The sequence below is a fragment of the Nothoprocta perdicaria genome, unplaced genomic scaffold (genome assembly GCF_003342845.1).
Source record: "Nothoprocta perdicaria isolate Ctin4 unplaced genomic scaffold, notPer1 scaffold_165, whole genome shotgun sequence".
Lineage (NCBI taxonomy): Eukaryota > Metazoa > Chordata > Aves > Tinamiformes > Tinamidae > Nothoprocta > Nothoprocta perdicaria.
In genome coordinates, this window is record NW_020454816.1 from 1,585,971 (window position 1) to 1,608,190 (window position 22,220).

At 41.9% G+C, this 22,220-nt stretch overlaps 1 protein-coding gene across 1 annotated transcript in view; it reads right to left on the reverse strand.

The window, feature by feature from the left end:
• The window catches only part of TENM2 (teneurin transmembrane protein 2), a 183,223-nt gene that overhangs the window by 34,738 nt on the left and 126,265 nt on the right, over positions 1–22,220 (reverse strand). Inside the window, exon 11 of the mRNA XM_026035681.1 lies at positions 10,751–10,897. Within this exon, the coding sequence (XP_025891466.1) occupies positions 10,751–10,897 (147 nt within the window). The remainder of the gene's footprint in view (positions 1–10,750; positions 10,898–22,220) is intronic.

The window sequence follows — 22,220 nt, forward strand, 5'->3', positions numbered from 1 at the left end:
CACAACCAAAGGATTTTAATGCATTTCCTAACGGCTTTTAGCATCATTCCTTCCTAGAGCATCATCATTTAATTGAAATGTAGACTCTTAGTGAAAGTCTACTCTAATTTAGAAACTAATAACCTTTTACTTTAATATATTGCTATCTCTAACAAATTAGAAACATTCATTTTATCTTCTTGCAGGAAATCACAAAAATCAGGCATTCTATCTGCAATATACTTATATCTGTAAACTTTGAGAGACTCTCTGAAGCTATTAATCCGAGTCAGTGAATACAGATGTCCTGGATGCCTATCAGGTATCACACACAAGAACACATATCCAGGTTTGGTCGTACTTGCTTCTTAGAGTAAGATCAGTGCACGTGAACTTGGCAAATACAAAACAGGCTGATAGTACCATACACAGTAATAAATGAATAAATAAACCTTTTAAAAATGCTTTCATTTTGCAATTAGGTGTTATTTTTAGTAGTTTTCACTTGAGAACTGTTTCTGATTTAAAAACAAAACTGCTGAGGTCAATGCTTCATTGGGCTTTCTGAAGAAATATGAGCTAGATAAACTGTCTTGTTGTTAAAGCTACATTTCTTTAAGGTCAGTGGCCTATTCACATTAGGAGCTCCATTCATCTCGAAATCCTTTCCAAGCTGGTGGTGAGAATTTTCGTTTTGCTGCAGTCCATTTTCCAACCACTTCATATAATCAACACGAGGACACTCTTGGGTTCAGACCGTAACTGCAAACACTTTTCCTATTAAGCTCTGAGAACTTCTTCCTCAGCGTCCTGGCTCGCTCGCGGCTTGTGAYACCTCCACAGCCATGAACTCCAAATTGCTCGCTATTTAGTCTGCTCAGTTCCTCTATTCAGATGATTGTCACTCAAGAGAATCCTATCAACACATTAGAAACAGAGCCAGCAAAACAAAGGATATAAATTACTGCCTTTGACAAATTTCCATTCACCTGCTGGAGCCGTGGCACAGTTTGCTGTGCCTGTTATTAGAGGTGAGCACGTGTTATGTTTTAACGACCCCGTCACGCAGCAGATTATGGGCTGTGGGGACTGAACACTTTTAGGGACACCATGAACTTTAAACGAGTATATCGAACTCCCCGCGGCCTGTCAGTCACAGGAATCTCATCTTCACACTAGTAAGCCCCCATGGCTGCAGCGTGACTTGGCAATCGTGAGCGATCTTGAGCAAATGGCCCCGCCGGCGCCGACGTGCCGGAGCTCTGGCAGACCACGAGGCAGGGAATCCAAGTGTCCGGCCCGCAGGCCGCGGCGCCTCGGCCTCGCAGCGTCTGAGGGCTGGGCRACTCCACGCTTGCAAACCTCCCTGTGCTCACGAGAACGCCGAGAAAACACAGGCACATTCAGTAACATAAACATACATAYAATCTACTTGTTTGGGATTATTTGTTCAATATATTCCCATTTATGCTCTCTCACAGTGAATAAAAGCTTACTATGTGTTCCCTCACCAAAAAATCTCCCAGTGACGTCTCCAGGAGAGGGCCACAGAAAGTACCTCTTGATAATCTAAAAGGTATGAAACACTACTAAATATCCACAGAGTTAATTTTAACATCTAACTCTCATTATATTAAATTCCCTGGCTTCCTCACACTAATTTGGATAGGTAAGTACCTCTATGAAAGCAAGATCATTTCATTTAATAAATATATAAGCCCTGTGAAAATTTTATCATTATTGGAAATAGCTTCAAGCCCACAGTTACAAAACAACTTTATCTAGGAGGTGCAAATACATTTCACAGGAGAAAAGAAAAAAAGTATAGAGCAAATAATGGAATAGGAAAGTTTCTCATGATGTGCAAACAAGGCTTAATTCACTTTTCTCACTGATTTTGAGTCAACAGAATAACATTACCTAAAAGCAATGAACTAAGTGATCTAATTTTCAAGTCTGAGTGCGGTAACACGTTATATATTTTACAATATCCTCCATGTCTAAAAGTTGAGCTAGAGAATTCAGAGAGATAGCATTAATATCTAACAAAGACAAATTATTAAAAAAAAAAACCCAAAGTGAAGAATATATATAATTGTCTGTACTGTGCTATGACATGAACCTGAAGAGTTTCAGTGAAGACAAAATAGCTTCGGTTACAGAGATTTCCAAGACAAAGGTTTAGAAACATGGCTGTGTTTCATTCCACTAATTTATTCCCAGCTGGCAGGATGGCTCTGTTCAGATTAGGAACTCGGGATACTTTTACCTTCCGTCAACGAGCTGATCCATCTTGCTGCAGTGGCAGAATGGAGGCAGGACACTGCTGAGCCCTGGCTGCCAAGTGTTTGGGGTCAAGGCTCAGGCCCCACCGCCCGGCTTGTGGGCGTAGATGTTGGGCTACTGCTCCTTTCTTCAGTGYTCACAGATGCTCTATGCTTGAGAGAATATTTACTGACTGTTGTTAGAATAGATTATTTTAGCTTCTTTTGCCAAAGTTTGTTATCCAAATCTGCTATACATGAAATGAAATTAATTGTTGCATAATCAGCTAGTTGCATTAGACTTGGTTAAAACAAAGGCTAGAAGAAAGGCACCCTTCCTATAAGACAAAAACTCTGCCATAAGCATGAAATTCAATTAGAATTCAGTACCTTGCTTTTAATATATATTTCAGAAGTTGTCATTTTCCAGATTTCCTCAGGCACATTGAATTATTTATATGGTTAATTCAATGATAGAAACCTCACCATTAGCCTCACCAAGCTACTGCTGCTTTTCAGAGCAGCCATCAGAGGCTGAAGGGGCCAGTGAGCAGCRTTCTGAAATGCCTTGTGCTCAAGAGGAATGTGCATACAGGCTGTGATGGTGGTGCTGAACCTCTTCCAGCAATCTCAGACCCAAAGAAGTCCTGACTTGGCTTTCACCAAGAAGAAAGAAACAGGAAATTTGGATCTGATTTGAATAGGCAGCACAAGATTAGCTCCTCATTGCTCTCCTTGGTTCTTCTGAATTCCCAAATTTTCAGAAATATATCAGGCAACATTGTACAATTCTTGAAAATCTCACTTCTACTAATGGATACACACAGATCTTGACCTTCTGTGAATTAAAATATAAACTTTTTTACAGACTTAATGGCTCAGCAAAAGGCAAAATTTTGAAGTATCACACTTAAGCAAGATAATCTACTTGTACATGCCATATTTAAAGATTGCTTTATCATCGTGTTCCTCTTGAACATCATTTCCAGGCCTAAATAGGACACAGGAGAAAGAGCAACGTATTTCACCACTAATGCATTTAGCCCCTCTCACTGTCAAGTTTTCTTCCCCAGTGAGTCTATTTTTGATGACAAGAGGCAAAGTATGATGCCTTTCAAGAGCTGCCTTTCTGGAGCTGCCCACCCTCAGTACAGAGCTGGGCCTGGGTGCCTCGTCTGCTCCTGCTGCTCGGCCCTTGTGCGGACAAGTGCGTATGCTGCCACGGCCAGGCCAAGCAAGTCAAAGGAGAAACTCATTTCCCTTCAAAATCCAAGCCTAGCTGTAAGCCAAGGAAACTGAAGAACAGGGATGACAGCACGGTTTTCTCAATATCCTCTCCAAWATCCTGGCACGTTTTGTTTTAGGATCAATTCAAGACAAAAGCTGGAATCATTCAGCCTGGAGGATCTGAGACCCACTGGAGCCACTGTTTCCTGCATCCAGCTGGGGACAACTCCTTTCCAACAGCAAAACCCTTAGCACATGCTCAGCAGAGGGCAACCTTACACTTCACTAGCTCCAGGAACTGCCAACTTTCCAAGGATAATTTGTGGGAAATATTTTTTTTTCAATAAACATTTCAGACCGATGATTAAATTGGAAGAGGGAAGAGCAGCAGCTACTATGAGCCCTGAGGGCAAAACGGCCTTTGATCACTCTAAGGGCAAATTAGTTAATTTATCATGATCCGATTTTAATTATGTGTAGTATTAATATACCCAAGGTGAACAGAATTAGAGATGCTCTATCAGATTATGAGGTGCAGGCCTTCTCTCTGCCAATACCAAAATACTTTAATTGAGCTCTAAACCGCATGCAGGACTGTTCCCACACTACAACCACTCTACAACAAAATCCATCATATTACCAAGAAGCTTTACCTTGTATTTAGTCCAAATTTTCACTTTTATAGCTTAATCTAATTGCTGTTAGCTATATTGGCATGCAACAAGCAAAGGGATCCCTCACGAGCTCCTGGTGTCAACAACAAGGAGACGTTCTCGTCCCATTCCAGCCCACGTCTCGGCTGAGCTGGAAAGCCTCTCTCTCAGCTCTCAGGACATCCATTATAACACAGACTTTTACAATGGACCCTGGGCACAGCTGAAAGCTTTCAGAACCATAAACCATAAACAGCAAGGCTGCATTTTCATGCTTTAGCATGAGCTGCCAAGCTGCGGCAGAAGGGGAGAATGAACCTGGGCTTCTGTAAGCAAAGTGTCCTCTGAATGCCAAAAAAGCTCCCTTGGCAGGATTTTAAGTACCCTGGAAGAGSACCCCGGTGGAGCTACCGGCTACACTCTTCCTTGCTTGCTCAGAGGACTCCAGCACTGCCCAGAGCTCCTACRGCTGGGAAAACATCATCCTTTAAGAGTGCCAGCTGGAAGAAACGATCGCAACAGCATCTCTAATCTGGCTCCGCTCTCACTAGTCTTGCAGGACCTGTGAACACCAGTAGATTATTGATTCTCCAGCTTCAAACCACACATCACTTAGAGATGTCCCAGGGGGCTCCAAGCTAAAAGTAATTATAAAAAAATGTTCACTCAGTTCCAGTGTGCACATGGATACCTATGCAGCAGCAGCTCGTTTTCTAAATTCTGGAATAAGCAGGCACTGAATTTCTTCCTTTGCCTTCTCCATGCGTTATAGACCTGTATTATTGTAGCAATGTATCCCACAGGGACAGCTGGAGGATAAGCTGGTTAATGTGTGTAAAGATGATTACAGGCTAATGTGAAATTATAGCAAAACTGCAAATAAGCACTTGTTAACTCTTGCCAAACTTACCTAATGTCTAGTTTGCATACAGATGCCATACTTGAGTTCATAGAGCTCACTTTGGTCCCCCATCCACAACAGGTATCAGTTACTTGCAACATGAAATGCTCCAAAGCTCAGTGTCGTGCGGGGAAGGCTTTCTGCACCAAGGATATTCTGGGTACTTATACTGAGAACTTCATAAAATCTTTTGTCTGTGCTGAATGAGAGACCCCTGCTGAGGCAATGCTTGTTGAGGCAGGCTAAATTACACGATTTGCTTTTGTGCTGTGAAATACTTGTATTATCTTAAATGTCACAAGCCTGATGCAGTATCAAGTCATAGGATTTGTAATTCTCTAAAAACATTTTTTTTCTGAATGCTTATTACAGGAAGACACTTCTCCTTTTCTATTTTCTTTCTGTCTAATTTCAGAGATGAGTTTCTCTAAGACAGCTCAAATAAACAGCCTTTCAATCAGTCAAGTGCACCGTCCTGACAGCAAACTTGTCTAGAAAGGTATTTTGCTCTTGAATTGCAGAGAATTCATACTGGAGTGACTTCCTCTTGTTTGCTATCTTTAACCTACTGTGCCAAACAGAACTGCCACCGACTGCATTTTTGTTGTGTTAGTAGTCAGTAACAAACTGAAGGACAAAATTACCTTCTGAGATATGTGCAGCCCTCTCTGCAAAGAAAAAAGGAAACAACTTTGAAAGTATCCAAAAAAAAAAAAAAAAAAAAAAAGTAGTTTGCTAACAAACAAGGAATATTGCATTCTGTTTAATTTAGATTGGTCTATTGCACCGGCTGTCATAAATTGTTTCTGGTCCTCCCCTGCCCTGTTTGAGTTCAGATAATAATGCCTGGAGGGAGCAGTGTGATCTGTGGAGGGATACGAGCAATGGGGGCATTTCAGCTTTTCTTAAAAAACCTGCCAGCACCTATTCTCTCCATCTCAATTCTAATCAATCGGATTTAAAACCAAATTAGCATTATATTCCCATCCCCTTTTTTATTTATCTGAAATAATGCCACTGAGCTGTCTTTATCAATACAAAAAATACAAAAATGAGTAGAATCCATATAAGTGGACAAGAAAGGTGGGAGTGCAGTACAGAAGGGAAAAGAGAGCAAAAATGTTGAGAGATCCAGCATGGTGCAATACTCAGCGCACAGCCCGGCCTACCTGATCCCTGCTGGCTCTTCCCTCTGCCGCATTTCGGTTGAGCCCAGCCAGGCTGGTCGCAGCCCCTCCTAGAGCTCCAGGTTCACGTGATAAGGTCACCTTTTGGGGTGTTCCCAAAAAAGAAGCAAATCTGAATAGCTCTTCTCACAGAGGACAGGCACAGTCTGCTTGGGGACAGGACGGAACAGTTCTGCTGAGCTCAGTCACGTAAGACTGTGYCAGACCCTGTCCTACGAAGCACAGAGGAAAACCAGGGGAAGGTATCTGCTTTATAAGGCAAGGACACTTAATTAAAAAAAAAAAAAAAAGTAGGAAAAGAAATGCCTAGAAAGAGCAGCTCAGTGGTTTCCTGACAAGGACTCCTGACAAGGCTGCTTCCGTAGAGGCCACAGTTCTTAGTTAAATACTTTGCTCAAATTATCCCATCAAGTCTGGGTCAGAGATCCTTCAAACATGAGCTCTGAGTACAAGCTGCACCCAACACTTAGTAACACTAGTCTTTAGAAAAAGACATACAGTTTTTGCTTTGCATGACATTATGCATTGTTCTTGAAGACACAGTAAGGTCTAAGGTCTAGTAAACATGTATCACAGTTTAACGAAGACCCTTCTGAGAGAATAGAAGTCTTTTGTAATTCAGGAGCAACCAAAATACTACAAAATGCCTGCTGTAAAAAGATGGCTATAAATATCCCCATGTAGTTATTTCCTTATGCAATAAGTCTAAAGAAAGATAAACTTAAAAATTAACATATCTTCCTCCATTCCTCAATATCTCACTTCTAATTGCCTATTCTTCTAAATAGATTTTGAAAAATTGAAGTATTTTCTAATACTCTATTTTCCAACACTTAAGATCCTTTAAAGATCTTAAAAAGAATTCCTGCACAAAATACCTTACCTTTTAGTTGGGCTTCTTCCCTAAAAGAGTCTTAGAAGCATTAAGCAAAGTAGCCTATGCACCACAGTGAATGGAAACAGGCTTATAATGAAGACCCAATTAAACACATATGTAGACTTAACATGTGACGGCCAAGACAAACAGAGCTGAACGTCCATGGGTTCGCCTTGGTCATGCACAGCAGTACTTGGAGGCCTCAGAAAGCAGCTCTGGTTCTTCAACACATGCTCTCCTCCTGCTGCTCTGCAATCCCGCTCTGTTTATGAGGGTAATGCACCCTGACAACTGCATTTAAATGACACTTTCTTTAAAAGGGAGACAGGGACACATCCGCCACTTTTAGGAATAAACCAAACTAAGAGGCACTAATCTAAAATTGAAAACAAATATTAAGTATAATCTTTCATTTTTCTCCTCTTGAACTACAGTATGGAACTCATATGACAGCAGATAAGATAGAACAGGGCAAATCAAAACCCCTCTGTGATCGGTGGCAACCCTCTTCTTGACATCCATGAAGTGAGGACTCAGCCCAAGACATTTGAATCCCACTGTGAGCCAGATTTGCAATATGAATGTCTGAACTAGGGACAATGGCAAAAATAGGCTAAACCTGCTGCCAGCTGGGGAAGAACAGAAGGCAGAAATTACTGTTGCACTTCAGTCACATACTTAAGCAACTACATTTCAACAATATGTGGATATTCTTTGTTAGCCACCTTACTCTTTCAGAATGAGGGCTTGCATCTTTAATACTATCCTAGAATTACTTGCACAAATGAGTTCACTGTTTTGCTGCGTAAACACTCTGTTGACTTTGAAATGAGAGGAGTCACTGAGAGCAAAGGCAAACTTGCAATAGTGTCGCCATTTATGTGAGATGTGAGATACTGGCCTTGGACTCTCTATTTTAAATTGACCCTTAGTAGTATAGTTTGCAGCTCTATCTAATGCCAGAACTTAATTTCATCTTTTCATTCTTCTACAGTTGCAAGTGCATCAAGACGCACCTTAGAGCAGGCTGCACATCCTCCCACCTGCCCCTACGTGCTGCACGCTCCCGTTGTCTCCCTGGATAAGCACACAGGGCCAAGATGTGCTCCAGGCCTGCTGCGGAGCGACCCAAGAGCCACGGGGCGTAAGGCAAAGGTAGCAGAGGGCTCTGCCACCCTGGCCATTAAGGGATTGCAGTTATATTTTGTTTGGACTTTAGTTGTAGCTCTTACTTGTGACTGACAATTTGACAGCCTGATAGGAATGACGCCTCTCTCCTTACAGGATATATCGCAAAAGATTCTGCTATCTCAAAAAACCCTCAAACCCCAAACAGCACCGAACAAACCAAACTAGCAAAAATTCACCAAGTCAGGAGGAGAGTCTGGCAGGGCAATGCAGGGACCCCCGGCTTGCAGCACGTGCACTGTGCACAGCACACAGTGCCAACGAATCAAGGAATATTCTAGCTTTCTGTGTTATTTACTGTGTTTTTAGATACTAATAATGAAAAATAATGACTTCAGGATTGAAGCAGTGGGCTAAGACTCAGGACATCTGTGTTGATTTTAACTTTATCATAAAAATCCCCCTGTAAAAATGTGTGGGTCATTCCAACTTGCAAATCAGAAGATTTTCCTACTACTCACACTCCCATAAGAGGCAGTGAGCAGTCATCCTGCTCGGCTCTTTGGAAAAATCTGACTTCAGTATCCAAGTGCCAAGAGCTTCTTAAAAGTTCTACCCTTAATCTTTCCAGCCTTCAGCTCCCCATTGGTAAAATGGGGTAAAATTTCTGCCTCTAGCCCTTTTTTTTTTTGTGTAGATAGAGACTGTACATCCTTTGTGGCCAGGACTGCTGCTTCTTATGCCTGCTACTGTGATTTTTTGAGTTTGCTTGAAGGGTCTTGGAGAGGTTAAGTGAAGTAGAGGTGTAGCAAGAGGGTCCCGTAAGTATCACTCCAAATATACACAGACGTAAAGAGTATCCATATAATACTTCAAAGAATTTTCTCCATACACTAATGCATCAGTTATGAAAATGGTGACTCCATTCTAGAAAATAACTTAGAAATAGAAAAAGCTACTTTTTATGTATACCCTTTCAATTTTTTCCACGGAGATTTCTGTAGTTATCAGAACACACAAGTGTTCTTCTCTCTTCAAAACCTAAGTTTTCATGTTTTCATACACTAGATTATTACCTGAAAGTATTATAACTGATTACCACTGTTGGCAATGGTGCAAATGAAAAGATCATTCAGAAAATACTGAGCAAGAATGGAAGCGATGAGATAGCTGGCAAACTTTCTAAGATCATTACTTCCCGCGTGCAATCAAAGCCAAGCTCTTCTCTTTCACGATAATGGTGAACTGAAAACCAAGCACCTAGCACAGCACCACCGGTTAATATTGCACTTTTGGCGTATAGTGTATGTATATGTATACATATACATCAGATACACAGCTATATATCAGCTATACATCAGATATACAGCTATACATCAGATATACAGCTATACATCAGCATATACATCTGATTGCATGTAAATCTGGAATCAAGGAACTAACAGTGGATATTCAAATTCAAACAGACAACGCTGATATGTGCTTAGCATCACATAATCAAAACCAAATGCACCCAACTATCTCCCAGTTTCGTCACTCTGAACAATTCCTCCAAGCTGAAATTTACCACAGAATTAGAACACTCATCTCAAAGCAATTTTACCAGAAAAGCAACCATTTAAATAAGTAGACTATTTCTGTGTTGTTTTAGGAATTATTATGTATAAAACACTTAATAATCAACAAAAAACAGCTTAGCTCTTTAATTATTGGCCAAAGAAGAGCGAAGGAGTTTCAAAGAGGAAAGCTGCGTGTGATGCTTGATACTTAATGAAGAGCAAAAGAGGACAAACAGCCTGAATAAAACTTGCTGACCTACTAAGGACAGTTCAAAGACAGATATAAAAAAAGCCATTTGAAAAAAAAAAAGGAGGGGAAAGCTGCCAAACGATCTTGCTCGACATTACGACTGTTCAGAAATGCTTTTAGCCCGGCACCGACTAATATATCATCGAAAGCTCCAGAAAACAAAACAAAATAAAAGCATTTCTGAAGGTAAACCCAGAATAAAACCTGTATTTAATGGGGGTGTGCCTGGCAGCAGAGAGAATGCCTGGCATCTCAGAACCTTTCTGGTCAGCACAGCTTACTCCGCCCTTTAGAGTTTGACATACGAACCATTAAATATGACAGCAAGCTACAAAAATATATGTGGACTGTGTATATGAGAGCACGACCTGGCCACTGGTACAAGGTTGAAATGATGTTTTAAAATATTCTGCTACACAAGTTGCTATGCTTGCACACAAAGTTATTTGCAGTTCACGTGAACGCTCACGTAAACGCTGCTGGCTACAAAGCCATCGACGCTGGAAGGGAGCCCGTGTGATTCCGGAGCAGATCTTCCAGGTCGCAGCATCTTTCCACTAGGACACAACTCTCCCAACCGGATTTGTTTCAAAGGGAATGCAATAACAGTACCTGACAGCAGCACGGCGCAGGGCTGAAGTCCTTCTCAAGGAAAACGACTCGAGAAGAGAGCGTGTATAACCTTGTGCTCTTTAGGGACAGGGAATCGGAAGACTTTTGCTCACCTCCCTCATTATCCTTGTTATCAGCACAGGAAGTTTCCATGGCAACACTGCATCCAGGCCCTCTCCAGCCGGTCTGGCAGACGCACTGCCAGCTGTTCTGGCCGAGGGTGCATCTCCCGTTGCCATTGCACAAATCAGGGCAGCCATCTGGTTGAAGAAATGAAGAAGGTAAGTACAAGACATACTTATTCACAGCCACACTCAGACTTCACACACAATATTACTGTGCAAACAAAAAGCCCTGTTCTTGCTGGTGGGACACTCTCCTTGCTCCAGAGCAAAAAGCCCGGGGTTAAAAAAGAGGTTAAAGAAAAGAGATAGTTACTTGAGCCTTTAAGAGTCCTACTGCCAGCCACAATAAAAGTTGCAAGAAACCTGAAAAACTTCAGATTTTGAGTTAAATTCATCAGAGAGAAATGTCAGTTGACACCAACTTGTGTTTTTCMCTCTGTACGTGTTCGGACACATCAAGGAAGACCTTCTTAAACAAACATGTCAGTCTGCAGGGTGTCRTTCAGGTAGGGCATAATTCTCTAAACACAAAGTTTAAGTATATAAAACACGTAATGAGTCTGTTTCAAAAATATCTTCCTTCTCTAGCAGYCACTTAAGAAGAGCTACTTAGTTAATACTAAGTTGTGTTATGATGTAATATTTCATATTTTCTGAGAGATACTGTAGAAGAGACATCCCTCTCCAAAAAGACTTGAATTGACTATGGATATAACCTTACTATACACCAAGAACCGGATTGCTAACTGAATTATTCACCCCGCTTTGGTGCTTCTGTATTCTAAAAAAATATCCGTAGATAACTATATTACTTGACTTGCTTTTCTTCTTCCTGAGGCTAAATCGATCTCAGTGAATATTCATTAAGAAAAAGAACTAGGAAATCAAATTCCATGCTGCCAGGTGCACGGAACCTTGGTAACCCTTCAAACACCATCTTATCCTCACAAATTCCTTCCATTTGTCTCTAAAGCTGAAAAGGGGATTTGCTACTCCTGCCACAGCGCTCTCATGTCACCTTTTCATTAGTCTGAGCAGGAAGGGCAAGGCCCAATTGCCGCGATGACACTAGGTGTTGGCTCCCCATCTCTCACCTGGTTTGGGAGCATGGTCTCCTCCTGCCACCCACCCTCCACCACAATCCATGGAACAATTCCTCTCACTGCTGTTCTCTGGCAGAAGACTTGGCAGCAGYGCTCGCAGGGCTCCACCTCTCTCGGCACTAACAGGCCACGGCCGGAGCAGGGATGTGCAGGGCCCTGCTGCAGCCCTCGGCAAGCCCTGTCGCCACCACCCTCGCCTCACGCTGCCGCTATTAGCTACTACCCTCCTCTCTCCTAGACATTTTTAGAGCCCCTAGGAATTAATGGGGCACCTGCGCAGAGCATYGGGAGTGAGGGGGAAGGCAGCAGTGGGAAACATCCTGAAAGCAAATGAACACTGTCTCCTTTTCTGCGCTGCACCACTTCAAATGTACAGCACTGGAGACCTTGCCTTGTGCCCCCTGGTCTCTGGTGACAGGGAACAGGAGCAACGTTCCAACTAGCATGTCTTTCATACTAGTACAAGTGCTGAAAGGTTGAGCCACATCCTTAAAAGCGCTGRTTTCAGCTGCCTAAAAGGGCTTTTCTGTTCAGAAAACCCCAGGTGAGTTTGTGCCTCCTGCACCTTCCCCCAGCTGCCTTCCCTGTAACCGGGTGACACTGGAGGGAAGTCCCGCGGATCCAGGACGTGGCTGGTGGGAGAGCAGGGCTGGCTTCGCATCGCTGCCAGGCTCACACACCGCCTCTCACCCGAGGGAAAGGTCCCTTCTGACTTGCCTCGGGGGGCTATTACCTAGTAAGTTCAGAGCAACTATGGTCATTTTAACAGGAATAGGTAGCCCTTGGCCACAGTCAACTTCGATAGAATTCTCTCCTTTACCATTAAAAATAAATTAAAAAAAAAAATCAATATTGTGTTTTTGAATGGTGCCAAACTCAGACCTCCGAGACCTCAGCCTATCTGCAAAAAATGTTATTTAGAGCAGGGCCGAGATGGCTTTACACAGCAAACCTACCAGCATACAGAAACAAGCCCTAGAAGCTTTAGTTCATAGCTGTTATTATTTAAAAAACAAACAAAACACAAACGTAGAATTCCTTCCATTCAAAATAAAGGTTATTTTTGTGTTACTTAGCTGTAAAAACTCACAATTGCTTTGCAACAGACGGAATATATTTTCAAGGCATTTATTTTATCTCCTCGGCTTGTCAGGTTGTTTGAATGGCCAAAATGATAATGTACAAAGGAAGGCATCACACTGTAGGACAAATTACTTGTTTTAAAAGGAAAACAAACATTAAACGTGCATATACACACACAGTTGGCTTTAGACTGAGGCACTGAAGAGAGAGAAATCACAGTAGCAGTTTGCTTTTCAACATATGAGCAAGATGAAAACACGAACAGTGGGGAGCTAGAGAAATCTCTGAAAAGTTTTCCGTGCAGCTGGGGATTAATGGACATGACTTTGCTTTTAGCTTGGAGAGGGAAGCGAGCACCGCGGCTACGGACATGATGTTGCTAGGAAACACTACGCTCCCTCCATCGAGCTCATTCAGCTGTGGCCGTCCAGAGAGAGACTTGGTGTTCAAAAACATAAATATCAAAAGGAAGGAAAGAAATAGAAGAAAAAGGCTAGTGCAGAGTCTAATTATTTCCATATTTTCATTTTTCATTTAAAAAGTCTATTTAAATTAGTGGATTTAGCTTTCAGTACATTTTGAATTATTATTTTGTGGATTTAGTGTGGACGTGCATGCAAACACACGTCCATGTACCTACGCTTGCAGAGGCCTTTCTTTCTCCAGACATTATAGTCTAGTAGATTACAAGTTACTCTTAAAGCCCGTTAACTACACAGTCAAATCATCTCCCTTACCATCTACTTGATAAATACTAAGATTGGAGTCTGCTATCCACACTGAAGACTTTTTTCCCTGAGGAGCACTGATGAACACGTGCCGCGCACAGATGCTGGGGTGCCTCGTGCCATGGATGCACGTCAGGGGCATCTGGCACTGAGCAGCATCCACCTTAGGAACCACCAGGGTCTGACCTGCTGCTCAGTGTTCCCGACGGGGCAGGAACACAGGAAACTGCATGCCTGAATACTCAGATGTGTCCGAACACCAGACAATGCTCAGACAATACTCAGCACGTCTGAATACCAYGTGCTTGGCAGACAGCATCTCCATTAAAGCCTGTGCTCATTCTGCAACCCTAAATCACAGTGACTTGGGTACCGCTTCCTGGCCGTCTCGTGGGCTCCCTCATAGAGCACTGGAGCTAAAGCAAGTAGCCCCCAGGACCGAGGAGAAGGACTATCAAAATCTAACCTTGAGGAGTAATTCACTGCTGTGCGAAGCACTCAGCCGCTGTGCAGAAAAGGGCTCTTCACGCTAAGCAGGCAGGTTGCTATTCCTTGTGTGTAGAAAAAACTCCACTCATCTTTTCTATTACAGTATGCTTAATGGAAAATGTCAAAAAGCTAGCTCAAAAAAAGAAGGAAGTRCTTGTTTAAAATGCTAGATTGACAGCCTATTTATTCACTGAACAGCATGGGCAACAGCAGCGCAGGCGTCTCCCACTTTTCCAGCAACGTCTCTGCACGGACCTGCTGAGATGGCTGCTGGAGGGGAAGCGCTGGCGCAGCCTCCTTCCCCTTCAGGCCCAGCTTGCCTATGGGACTGGTGATCAGGATGTGTGTGCGCAGCTACATATATGTTTACCATTAAAAACAGCAAGAAAAAATTTCAGCATTCTTTTCAATATTGCCTCAGGAATACATGACTAGTTTAGCACTGCAAGGGGCCATCAGAATAAGAGACTTCAAAATCAAAATGGTAATATTCATCCCTCCCTGTACCACAGAGAGATCAAATGCCTGGCATTCCTATACTGTAAATGGAATCATGGAAGAGACTGGTAAAGAACAAGAAGAAACTAAATATTGGCTATCTCCGAATCTAACACAGAAGGACATCAACTGTTTTTTCCCCAAGGGAGATCCCAAGATGCTTTATAAAAAAGTCACTTAACAGAAAAACCTCCAGAACCTTACCTTTCTGGAACACAAAGGCTAGTACTTAATACCTGGATTTATTTCTTCTCCATCTCAGATTTTGTTCAAATACGCGACTAAACTGGAATAACACAACCRATTCCTTACTGCATTTCATAGAGTTTGCAGCTTCTCCCTGTACAAAAAGCTTATTATATTCTCAACTTGCTTACAGTTTTTTCTTTTTTTTTAAAAAAGAAGCTATTTCTTAACAAGCCAATATCCTTGCACATCTACAGTGGCAAATGTGATATGAATGCTGACCCACCACAACCAGCTGAGGACAGCTCTGAACCTCTGAACTTCGGTAAGCAAAAATTCAGCAGAGCTGCCACAGCCCAGCGCCCTGTCCCCGCCGCAGCTACACGCAGCTCAGGACACGGCAACTGCCTCCCAGCCGCCCGGCCCTCCAGTGCACGATGTGCCCTCGCGGGCCCCTGCGACGGAAGCGTCTCTGGTGACACATAATACTGGTGAAYACAGCATAAAAACATGGACACCTGTGACTTCACAGAAAAAAAAAAAAGTGCAGTATCTTTGTAATAACACAGTGGATTTTCTTGCTCTAGGAATGAATTAGACAAGTCCCTCCAGTCCATACACTGAATAAGGATGAAGAACATCTACCATGGATGGTRCAGCAAGCAAGTGAATAAGAGTACCAGCCATGTACATGGCCACAGTCTATGACTGGGCCTAGAAAGCGCTGTAGCAATAAAAAAATAAACCCTAATGTATTATTATTTCTCATGGCAAAATACCAAGACACAATACAGACATACCAATACACAATGGGAAAAAAAAAAGTGAATCTARAAAAACAAATATCACAGTTACAGCGTTCAGTGAGAGCAAAACAAAGTCTATTGCTTCCTGTAGGCCAATATAAGTGTTACCGATTCTTCAGTTTCATAYGCTCAAAAATTACATAAGATTTAAGAAAAGCGGACTTTAACCAAAAAGATTGCAGAATCATTATGAATGGTAAACAAAATCAATATGGTGCTTGTCTGCAGTACTAATGGATCAATAATAGAATTAAAATATTCTGGGACTAAATTGTAAGGTGAYAATTTCATATTTGATCTCAGCAAATTAACTCTCTGGATATATGCAATAATATATGGAAAATACATTCAATTTTGGATAAACTCTGTACCTACCTAGTTCACTGATATTTACAAACACCATGTACGCCAAAAAACATTTATGCTGCTATCTAGGTACATATAGATCTTCCTACACACGAGTTACTTTAGAAGCCCCACACAATGATACAGCACTATGAATATAAAGACATATTCTTTGATTCATTTCTGCTTTCAGTCTAAATCTTAATTCCATTTCTAATCACCAGAACCACCGGTTACCACAGGGCCAGTCCCTTTGCAAAAGGAGAAAAGAAAAGGGCAGCCAGGGAAAGAGAAATCAGAAGATGTTCTCCCAGACAAACAAGTCTGATCTCTGTGTTCTTCCTAAACTTGCACAACTTGACAGCCTTTTATTTCAGGGGAAAAGGGGGATTGGGCGACACAGTGGGGAAAGGCACTGCCCAACCAGCATGTAGCAGTGCGGTGGAGAGTCATCAGTGAATTTTAGGCTCCACTCCGTTTGTGCACAGAGAACCAGACTCATATAAAAATCTCGTTGATCTTTTTGTCTACTTCCATTGTTTAGGTCCTTATTTAATGCCCACTGGCAGCCCATGGAGTCTTGTCACTGACTTCAATGGACACTGGATAAAGTGGATGAAGATGCCCTACAACACAGAGCCTATTGTACAGGAAAGTCTTTTGCTCTTAAACAAGATACACAACATGAGCTACATTTAAATCTCATTTAATCTCTCATGACAGTTGTTAACAACAGAACTGCAGTAAATAAAAGTAGTCCAGGATAGGATGGTGCCTACAGAATCTAGAGAAAAGACATAAAACAAGAAGTGACAATAGCCTTTTAATTCTGGATGTTGTAAGATAATCACTGTTTTCATATTTTCCATTCATTCCTTCAGTAAGTTGCTGGTACGCCTAAGGCTATTTAGCAAATAATGCAAGAGGCACATCAAGCACCTAGCAACATGGAAAATAAAATTATGCTTTTTATTTGCTATTGTTATTCTTAATCCTTCAATTCCAAAGCCCAATGGGCTTAGTTGCCAGAGGTAGGTCATATAAATAAAAAATGACCCACAGTAATAGGGTAGGCAGGCACAAGTTATTTTTCAACTAAACTGAACTCATAACTAACACATAGTGCAGTACAGAAGTGGTTGACAGGGAGGGCCAAGAGCCAAGCAGAAATAATATCTGAGATATCAGAGCAGGACAGTCACTRAGGCTGATGGACTCTTAAGGATTAACTCACCCTTCCAACGTAACCCCAAATCCTGATGCCACCACAGACCGGCCCTGGCAGCGCTGCAGCATTTGCACTTGCGGCTTTTCTTTTTGTTCCCTTTCTTAGGGTACACATTTAAAGAAATATTACCGAATACTCTAAGGAATTTATTAATCTGGACTTCAGATGAAGAAAAAAACAGAATAAACAACAGCAAATACTGGGTTTACAGATTRGGAGTGATGAACATGTGCCTGAGTTAAAGCTACAACAGGCTGGGCTTACTAGAATTTTTTACTGAATAGTTGAAAAGAAAAAAAAGAAAAAGAATGAAAAGACCAAGAAGGCCAAGAAGGAAATGTCAAGAATTCTGACTGCCTCTACTCTGTTACTTACAGAGCAGGCAATTATAACAGTAAGGAAAGTTCTCTGAATTATCCAGGTAAGTGGGCTATAATGCAATTTTCCTCTAACTGCACTCTGTTTACTATTTACCTATGCAATTTCTCTTTTTCATATGTCTTTCATAAAGATACAAACTGGGAAAACAYCTAGGTTTTAAAACAAAATGAAAAAATGGTAGAAAGATATATGTGTGTCTGCTTAAAAGAGAAATAAACCCCACACAAAGGGGAACTGCTGGAATTAAGAAAGAAGTCTCAAGAGAAATCACTTGCTGAAATACGTTCACTTGTCTTTACCTATCTCCCTGATGAAAAAGAGCATAAGACACAGGCAGAAAAGCGGGGTGGGGAGAAAGCTCATTTTGGCAAAACAGATCACAAAAATGTGAGATAAAAGAAAACCTAGAAGGGTCGGTGACACTCCTTGCTAACATGGGGTCTCTCCCAGCAGCACATCCCGTTGGAGCCTGGCTCAGTCTAAGTGACTCAAGCCGATGGACCTCTGTGACATTCCTGAGGGGAAGTCACTCCTTGAGGGTCTCCCTGGGGACACAGCTGCTGCTGCTGCCATCAGCTTTTGGAGCGACTCCCTCAAGCTGCCAGCAGCCAGGCAGAGAAAAGAGGACACTGCGGAGCTGGCTCATCGTCATGAGACTTGAGGAAACCAGGTGAATGAACAAAGAACCCTACGTGTTGACTCTGAAGTTTGGGTATACACAAAGTGCGATCCAGCTGAGCCAGACAATTTGAGCTGTTAAAACAAATAAAATAAAGTTTCAGGACGGAATGTAGAGTGTCCTGCAGGCGGGGGGCATTAGCAAATTTGAGAAGTTTAGGCAAGGACGAGAGTCTGGGCACTCTGCTGAATGCAGGAGGCCGGGTCTGTCCTGAAAATGAAGAACGTCCATGGATCTCATTCGCACAGCCCGGACAGTGGCGGCATTTGGGATGATGCCCACGCAATGGCAGCACAAAGGGCATTGTTAATCTGCACTGCACTCCTAGTAAAAACTAGGCTTGCCAGAGGAGATGGCAAGGTGCCATGTTTGTTCAAATTCGAACCTAATTCAGTGAAGTTGCAAATACAGACTGTGTTTCCCTTCTGAAAAATGTGATCCAGCAAGGGAATAGCAACAGCAGCTTAAGGCAAAACAGTTTCATAGCCCTGTGTCACAAGCCTTCCACAGGAGATTCTCCTTCTGAGCATGGATGGCAGCTGAAATTTAGGAGGTTAGCTGTACTGTGCACCTACCACACGATGAGCATCTAAAATCCTATATGCACCAGGACGCCTCTGAGGGAGGCATTAATTCCTTATAATCTAAGAATCTGCACATTTTAGAAGTACAAGATCAGGCTCGATAAGGGCAGGATCGCTTGTTACTATGACAGCTCTGAACTCCTAGACATCTCATTTGATGGAAATCCCTCGAGTGATGCAGGAGATGTGCTTCTGCACTCTGAATGTCTCAATGGATGAGCAAGGGAGAATGCAATGTCATTTGGCTAGCTGTCTTCAAGACTGAAAGGCCATCCAGGAGTCCTTCCATTTAAGTTTTAAAGGAAACTCACAATCACTAGGCTTTACTTCTCAGAAAATATTTTAAAGCAACAAAATCTCAGGGGAGAAGCAGGGAGCGTAAATGCCACAGTCAAAACAGACATTTTCTGATAAGTTAAAGGTGTGCATAAATACAATCACATTAAAGCAATGCTAAGGCCTGACATGAAACTAATCACGTTAAATCAATGCTAAGAACTGGCATGAAAGTAAATATCCAGGGCACTCATAATTAAGCATGAAACACTGGAAGGAATCCCTTGCTTTGCTCACAGGTTTAGCCTGASTCAAGGTCTCTAAACCTGTGGTGAGCACAACATGGTTATTTCTAGCACCTTGCAAATGATAACGGCCTAACACAACCTGACCAGTGTCCTCAGAGGCAACGCTTGGAYGGAACCAGGGCGAAGGCCGAGGCTGTGATTGCACAGCCTCTCACTGGGCTCACTCTCCAGCCTTTTCAGTTACATCTTTTGAGGGCAGGATGTTAGCTCATCTTCATAAAGCACAGCCAAATGCAACAGAATTCCACGGATTCCAATCAGCTGATGTATAGTGTCCAGGTTCATGGCAGTCTGCTATATCTAGGCCCTTCAAATAGTATTTAAAGATCACATATCGACTGTTCTTCAGAAAAGTGCAGGTTTTCCGTGGATTCTATACATTAATTGACTATCAGGCATGACAAAAACCAGAGATACCTTAGAACAGAAACTGCTGCTGCTGCTGCATTTACAGCCCTTGTTGGCTGCTAAACGGGCCTTGGAAAATCAGTACTTCTCCCATCTGAAAGAAGCAACAAAATTCCAACAAAAAGGAAACTGAGTTTTCCTTTCATCAGCCTGGCACTAGCTTGGCTGTTCAACAGCAAGACAACCCTTAGATATATCTGTTTAATTCAAATATCACTGGTATCATATTTTTCAATTCCAAACAGTTTCGTAACATCCCACTAAAACTAATCTTGTTCCAACTCCAGCCTGGCACAACTTTGGCTTTTCAGGGAGACACCCGCTCGCAGTTGTCAGCTCCGTCGTTAGCTTCAGAGTTTCTGAAGTTTACTTCTATGCACCTCACCAATCTCCCATGGAGGGCAGACCCAAGCTGTGTTGTCTTCCATCCCTGATCTGCAAGGACTGCAAGGCACCACTCCACACTATGATGATAATTTAAACTCCTTTCTACATGTCTTGACTTCAACAGCGCAATATATATGGGCTTAAGCTGAATTCAGCTGCGTGAATAGCCAAGCCTGTCTCCTCAGCAACAACAAGCACATCAACTATTATTTTAATTCTCTTACCATTGGCTTCCTAAAGAAACTCAAAATCAAGTTCAAGGCCTTGCTTATCTCCCAGGCTCAGGATATCTAAAAGACTGCCTAAGGTACAAGAATGAAAACCGGGGTCGAGAGCTCTGCTAAGCTGACAAAGGCTGATCTAATCTTTGTAGGAGGGGGAGATTTTTTAGAAGCCAACTCAAGACTACACAATACATTTCTTCACTCTATAAATAAGAAGTTACATATAAAAAGCTACAGCACATGATGCACTTTCTGCTCCAAGTACACACTGAATTTCTTTGTCTGTAACTCCCTTAATAAACAAACAGATCTACAGCTACATGGCTAAGGTGTCGAAGAGAATCAGACCACCCTAACACGCCAAACCAGCACTTACAGCGACCACAAAAGTGTTTCCTTTTGCCCAGTATTTACCCATTCACACCAATATTTTTAATCCTACCTGAATCCCAGGATGTGAGAGAATAGGATGTCTGCAAGCCCTGCACAGCACAGGTGAGAACACTTGAAAAGGCAAGTGAGAGAACCAGCAGCGAGGAGAGGACAAGCCCAGCTGTGGTGCTCAGTGGTGACTAACAGCCTGTCTAAGATACAATTAAGGGGCTTGTAGGATGTCTGCCTTAAAGCCCACGGACCAGAGTGATCTGGAACTAACCCTGCTTTGAGCAGGAGGCTGGAGTAGATCAACTCCCTTCCAAGCTGCATTCCTTCCAATCTGACCAATTTCAGGCTTCCTAAGGCCTATTTCTCAAGACAGGGAACACCATTTTYCTCAGGCATTATTACAATATAGTTACTTGCTATCCATCAGATATTAATGTCTATAAAAATTTAATTTAGCATAGAATGTAGAGGTATGTAGACCCTGGGTAACTGTGCAGACTATCTGTATTAAAAGAATAAATACAAGCCTTAACAGAAACACACATTTTCCTCCATCTCTGCATAACAAAATAATATGCTCTAGGATTATCTATGCCTTAATTTTTACAGAATTTTACAATCCCTTTAGAATGAAAAGGCCTATAGAGCTAGATATGTATTATATTTTGCAGTTGGCCTTCTTAGAGCATTCACTACACGAAATTCAAAATATGGCAGTACGCTGTGCATTTTTTTCAGACCAGAGTATCCAAACGTCTCAGCTACCAAAGGAATATGAAAAGGAAGGGTCAAAGAAAACAAAAAAGAAACAGACACTCAATGCTTTTCACACCTCTTCTGGCCTGTGGGAAACGTGTCATGATAGAAAAGTAGGATTAAAAAGTGACAACAAGTAATGGATATTTGAATATTGCAAGCATGAGATACATTTGTTTTTAGAGATGGAGTTTATGGACTTTAAATAGATTTGTAAAAGATGAAATAATGCCCATGTCACGGGAGAAATATTCCACCATATAGACAACGTATGTAAAACAAAACAAAATACATAAATAATACATCCCGAGTTACGTGAATGTCTGTGCATGGCAGGTTACCGGCAGATATAGCATAGAAGATGGATATTTCACTACATAAAATACATTACATATACATGTGCCTTTCAGTCTAAAGTGCTAGATGTTTTCTGCATCCCTTTTCAATATATAGAAGCTCACGAATAATGTCATTCATTTGTCCTGTTTTTCATAATATACCAACTGCACATATAACCAATAAAAAGCAAAAGAAATAAAAATATATATTTTTTTTAGTAGCAGTTTAGCCTGTTTTTAATCCCACATGCACAGACAAAGCCCAGG